Genomic DNA, 5,704 nt, shown 5'->3' on the forward strand with positions numbered 1-5,704 from the left:
GGTACAACCGAACTGCCCGCCTCGAGTCCTCCACGCAACGCGCGGGTGAAACCAAAACCGCCGTCCCTTTCCTCCCCACGCCGACGCACAGTTCCTGATCGTTCTCGTCGGCTCCACGCCTCCACCGAGGCCAGCGGCCTCGTTTCCTTGCGTGCTTCCTTGGCCTTCCCAGCGGTATTTGTATACGCCATCTTCCTGCAGCTGCAGCAGTACTCATTCATTCATTCGCTCACCCATACACACCACTGCTGATACGGTTGCGTACACGCGAGAGTGGCTCGATTACGTTAGCATAGCACTAGCCACTATTTTGTTCATTTCGTCTCATCGGGGATCTGTCACTTGCACCACGGTACTAGTAGTAGTTGCTGCGGCGACTCCCCGAGAAAGGAAAAAGAGGTTGCTGCGGTGATTCCAACCATGGAGGTGTGCTGCTGCTCCACCTCGTCCTCCCTCCTCGCCAGCGGCCGCTTCGCCGCGCCGGTGGCGTCCGCGCGGGCGCGGCAGTGGGGCGCGGCGGGGGGCGGGAGGGCGGTCGTGATGGCGCACCCGCTGCGCCCGGCTGCCGCCCCGAGGCCCGCGCGCCGGGCGCGCCGCGGGGTGACCCGGGCCGTCTTCGAGCGCTTCACGGAGCGGGCCGTCAAGGCGGTGGTGCACTCCCAGAAGGAGGCCCGGGGGCTCGGGGAGGGCGCCGTGGCGCCGCGCCACCTGCTGCTCGGCCTCGTCGCCGAGGACCGCTCCGCCGGGGGGTTCCTCTCCTCCGGGATCACCGTCGAGCGCGCGCGCGAGGAGTGCCGCGGCCTCATCGGCGCCGCCTCCCAGAAGGCGGGCGGGCTTGACACGGACGTGCCCTTCGACGGGGGCTGCAGGCGCGTCTTCGAGGTCGCCGTCGAGCTGTCCAGGAACATGGGCTGCAGCTTCATCTCCCCCGAGCACCTCGCCATCGCGCTCTTCACGCTCGACGATCCCACCACCAACAATCTCCTCAGAAGGTAGCTACTCCAATTATGTCCAGTGTCCAGGAATTCCCCTTTCCTTATTTATTTATTTATATTTCACCACCAATTATTCATTCATTGTGTTGCCATCTACTAGCACTGATGAAATAATCATATTTATAGCCAATCAATTTATCACATGCTGAGTTCATCTTCCCTTGTGAGCTGAGCACAAGATACTACTCCAAATTATGACCCATATAGCTGTACAAATAGTAATACTAGACACATAAGTTAACATAAAACTAAAACAAGGTCCCCAGGAAGTAACCGATTATACTCATTTGTAAGATCATGTTAGGATTTTCTTTACACCATCATCGATCAGACTCGTAGAAAGAAAGAAAATTGATAACTTATTTGTTGTAGCTTGGGAGCGGATCCGAGTCAGCTAGCGTCAGTTGCAGTCACCCGACTCCATGAAGAGCTTGCAAAAGATGGCAGAGATCTCGCAGGAGCATCTTCTCTCAAAGTGCCCGAGAAAGCACCCGCTGGAGCTGGAGCTGGAAGATCTGCCTTCAGCAAATCCTTAAGCAAAAAGAAAGGTCAGGAGTCACCTATTCAAGTGTCAATAAAAAAACAAGTCATCTATTTGTATGTATTGAAGCCTATGATTATTATTTTTCTAATACAAGTCATGGGATCTCTGTTTCAGATAAAGGCGCGCTAGATCAGTTTTGTCTAGATTTGACCACACAAGCCAGTGGAGGGTTTATTGACCCCATTATTGGCCGCGAGGAGGAGATCGAAAGGGTAGTTCAGATAATATGCCGGCGAACAAAGAACAATCCCATCCTTTTGGGTGAGGCTGGTGTTGGTAAAACTGCGATCGCCGAAGGGTTGGCTCTTCGGATTGCAAATGGAGATGTCCCCATTTTCCTCGTGGTAAGCTTGAATTGCGAGTGACGGATACAGACAGGTTTCTGCATTTATGAAATTCTCTTGCATGAACATCAATAGTATTCCCAACTTAAATCATGCAGGCAAAGCGTATAATGTCACTAGACATTGGCCTGCTTATTGCTGGCGCAAAAGAGAGGGGCGAACTGGAGTCCAGGATCACTAGTTTAATTCGTGAAGTCCGTGAAGCAGGTCAGTTCGATCGTAATGCAATCTAAAATGTTATCATATTTTAATATTCTATACTTGGTCTTAAATACTAATGATTGTTTGTTTCGCTGCAGGTGATGTTATTCTTTTCATCGATGAGGTTCACAATCTTGTTGGATCTGGAACTGCTGGAAAGGGTAAGGGTGCTGGCCTTGATATTAGCAATCTACTGAAGCCCCCACTTGCCAGAGGTGAACTGCAGGTAATAGTTCATCCTGCTTCTTGGTACACACCCTGGTTTCAAAATACATGGTGTATTAATTCTTTCATAAGTCAAACTTTTCTATATTTGACCACGTTTATACAAAAAGTAGGATGTAGATATTTTTTTCTATTAACTTGGTCAAACATATAAATGTTTGACTTTTGAAAAAAATTAACACTCCACCTTAAATGTTAAACAGAGGGAGTATATATTAGTCATATATCGTTATCTTATGGGCAATATTTATTTCCAGTGCATTGCAGCTACAACTTTAGATGAACACCGGATGCATTTTGAGAAGGATAAGGCTTTGAACCGCAGGTTCCAGCCAGTATTTGTAGATGAGCCTAGCCAGGTAAAGATATTTTCCTTTGAAACTTTAGTATATGCATATGTTTGTTTCTTAACCATCCTTCAAATATAATGCAGGAAGACGCTGTGAAAATATTACTGGGTCTTCGTGAGAATTATGAAACTTATCATAAATGCAAATTCACTCTAGAAGCCATCAATGCAGCAGTTTATTTGTCAGCAAGATATATCCCTGACAGACAGCTTCCTGACAAGGCTATTGATCTTATTGACGAAGCTGGCAGTAGAGCTCGAATTGAATCATATCAAAAGAAGAAGGAAGGACAGTCTTCCGTTCTCTTAAAGGAGCCGGATGAATACTGGCAGGAGATAAAAGCTGTCCAGGCCATGCATGACGTGGTAGATATCTTGCACTGGTTATATTGTTGGAAGAAAAAATCCATCTGATGATATTTAACATTTTCATGTCCTTCATTACTCAGGTGTCATCTAACAAGATGAAATATTCTCCGAATAAGAATAATCAACAGAATGCGAGTCTTAACACTGAAGCGCCACATCAGGATAAGGCCGAGCCAACAATTGAGGAGTAAGTTCTCTCTTGTCAACCTGTCACACAGTAATCTCTGTTCCCTACATATCTTATCAGCATGGAACTTAATGTAAAAAACATGCAGGCCTATTGTAGTTGGGACAGAAGAAATTGCAAGAGTTGCCTCATTATGGTCGGGTATTCCAGTCCAACAGCTGACTGCTGATGATAAAAAGATCTTAGTAGGACTGGATGATGAGCTTAGAAAGCGTGTTATTGGTCAAGATGACGCTGTTGCGGCGATATCGCGGGCGGTGAAGAGATCACGTGTAGGCCTCAGTGACCCTGACAGACCTATAGCTACGATGCTCTTTTGTGGTCCTACAGGGGTTGGTAAAACCGAGCTTACCAAAGCTCTTGCGGCGAGCTACTTTGGATCGGTAAGTCACACAATCATGTCCTGATCATCCTGTTTTCATGTCACCGATGTTTTGAATGTTCCAAAGGATGTGGCTTGACGGGGTGCCTTCGCTGTTTTGAACAGGAATCTGCTATGCTTAGACTAGACATGAGTGAATACATGGAGAGGCACACGGTGAGCAAACTGATAGGCTCTCCTCCAGGGTACGTTGGATATGGTGAAACTGGTACTTTGACAGAAGCAGTCAGGAGAAAACCATTCACCGTGGTACTGCTTGATGAGATAGAGAAAGCTCACCCTGATATTTTCAATATCCTTCTCCAAATTTTTGAAGATGGGCATCTGGCAGACTCACAGGTACTTAACCAGCATATCTTGATAATATATGTGCAACCCCTGTTGTTATATCTCCACACATAAAGTGCAAGCAATATATTCTTAATTTTAGAGGTTTAATAGTAGAATTATGGGCCACGTTTCATCAAGACTAGTCCCTGGAGATTTTATTCTAAAATTTGCTGAACCATTCAAACTCTTGTACCACTTCAAGTTTGGTGACTTGTTCTTGCACAATTCTTGGATGGAACTTACTTCAGTAAATCCTAAACCTCCCAATGAAGTTAGATGTGGCATAGCACACAGATCCAGATGCAGTAGTAGACTTATTCTTCCATAGCTTTTGTCTTAGGTAGTTCATGGGTCTCTTTGTATGCTGAAAAACCTTTCTGTGGAATACAGGGTCGCAGAGTTTCGTTCAAGAACACATTGATTGTCATGACATCAAATGTTGGTTCTACGTCAATTTCGAATGGACGACGGAGCATGGGTTTCTCAACAGAGGATACTGAGTCGAGCAGATATGTCGCGGTGAAATCCCTCGTGATGGAAGAGCTGAAAGGATTCTTCCGTCCAGAATTGCTCAACAGGATTGATGAGACGGTTGTCTTCCGTCCTCTGGAACAGACTCAGGTCTGTCTCTCACTTACCCCTTTGTTCTGAATTCGTACCTGACGCCGCGAACTTCAACCACATGAGACACTAATGCTGTCCATGAAACACTTGCAGATGCTAGCGATTCTCGATATCCTCCTAGAGGAACTGAAGGGCAAGCTCTTGGCCGTCGGGATCGGCCTAGAGGTCTCCGATGCCATGAAGGAGCTGATCTGCCGAGAAGGCTACGACAAGAACTACGGCGCGCGGCCGCTGAGGAGAGCTATCACCCAACTGATGGAGGATGTCATCAGCGAAGCGATCCTTTTCGGCGAGTACAAGCCTGGCGACACGATACTGGTGGACACCGACAGCAAGGGGAAGCCTTGCTTGAGTCGTCTGAACCAACCACCGATCGTCCAAGTGTCTGACTCAACACGGACATTCTGAAGTGAAGCCCTTGGGTGGTAGACTTGGTAGAGTAGAGGCCTAATTTCCTATTCTTTCGATTTCGAGTAACGAGATAAGTAGTACAGTAATTCTTTGATAGGTAGATACCAAATATTCATTTCGTTATGTGCATAACATTGAGGGAATTCGTCCCAGCATGGTCTTATTCGGCAAGTATATATCCAACTGTATATTGTCCTCCGGTTCATGACAAGTATAATTTTGAAACGGCTGCATGGAGTCGATATTTTGGACTAAAGATCACTGAATGCAAACTTTGTTTTTCTCTTTACTGCATGCAGTCGGTATTTGCAGCTGCTTTTTAAGAAGGTTCAGTAACTTGTGTTTACACTCTGCAACACTGCCAATTGAAAGACAAGCCATGTACATGTGGCCTTTTTATTCAGAATGATTCGAAATGCAGCATCTGATTTAGAAAGAAAACAAGCTCACATAGAGGCCATTTGAGGTATCAAGTGTTGACAGGCTCGTCTTTTAATTTGGTCAGCCTGGGGTCATGGGGAATCTTCACGTCTCTCAAAGCACTAGAGCAACACCCCTAAAAAAAGCACTAGAGCAACATTAATTGGAGTTATGAACACTTCTTACATGCATAACTAAAAGGGCATCCAACATAATGCCCTTGCCATTTTCACCTTCTTGTTTCATTCAATAAAATCTCATCTTCTATAAACCTCCAAATATGTTCCAATATTATTGAGTATATAGTGTCTGCCATGCCATAT

The 5,704-nt window shown here is 46.1% G+C and overlaps 1 protein-coding gene across 1 annotated transcript; it reads left to right on the forward strand.

Annotated features, from left to right (window-relative positions):
• Positions 1–206: 206 nt before the first annotated feature.
• LOC125510114 (chaperone protein ClpD1, chloroplastic-like) lies at positions 207–5,250 on the forward strand. The gene is made up of 12 exons (XM_048675203.1): positions 207–992; positions 1,368–1,543; positions 1,654–1,883; positions 1,982–2,090; positions 2,183–2,310; positions 2,567–2,668; positions 2,743–3,024; positions 3,108–3,214; positions 3,303–3,597; positions 3,702–3,935; positions 4,317–4,547; positions 4,644–5,250. Exons 1-12 carry the CDS (start codon positions 421–423, stop codon positions 4,956–4,958), a joined length of 2,781 nt encoding a protein of 926 aa, XP_048531160.1. The 5' UTR covers positions 207–420; the 3' UTR covers positions 4,959–5,250.
• The last annotated feature ends 454 nt before the right edge of the window (positions 5,251–5,704 follow it).

Source organism: Triticum urartu, chromosome 5, assembly GCF_003073215.2.
Source record: "Triticum urartu cultivar G1812 chromosome 5, Tu2.1, whole genome shotgun sequence".
Classification (NCBI taxonomy): domain Eukaryota; kingdom Viridiplantae; phylum Streptophyta; class Magnoliopsida; order Poales; family Poaceae; genus Triticum; species Triticum urartu.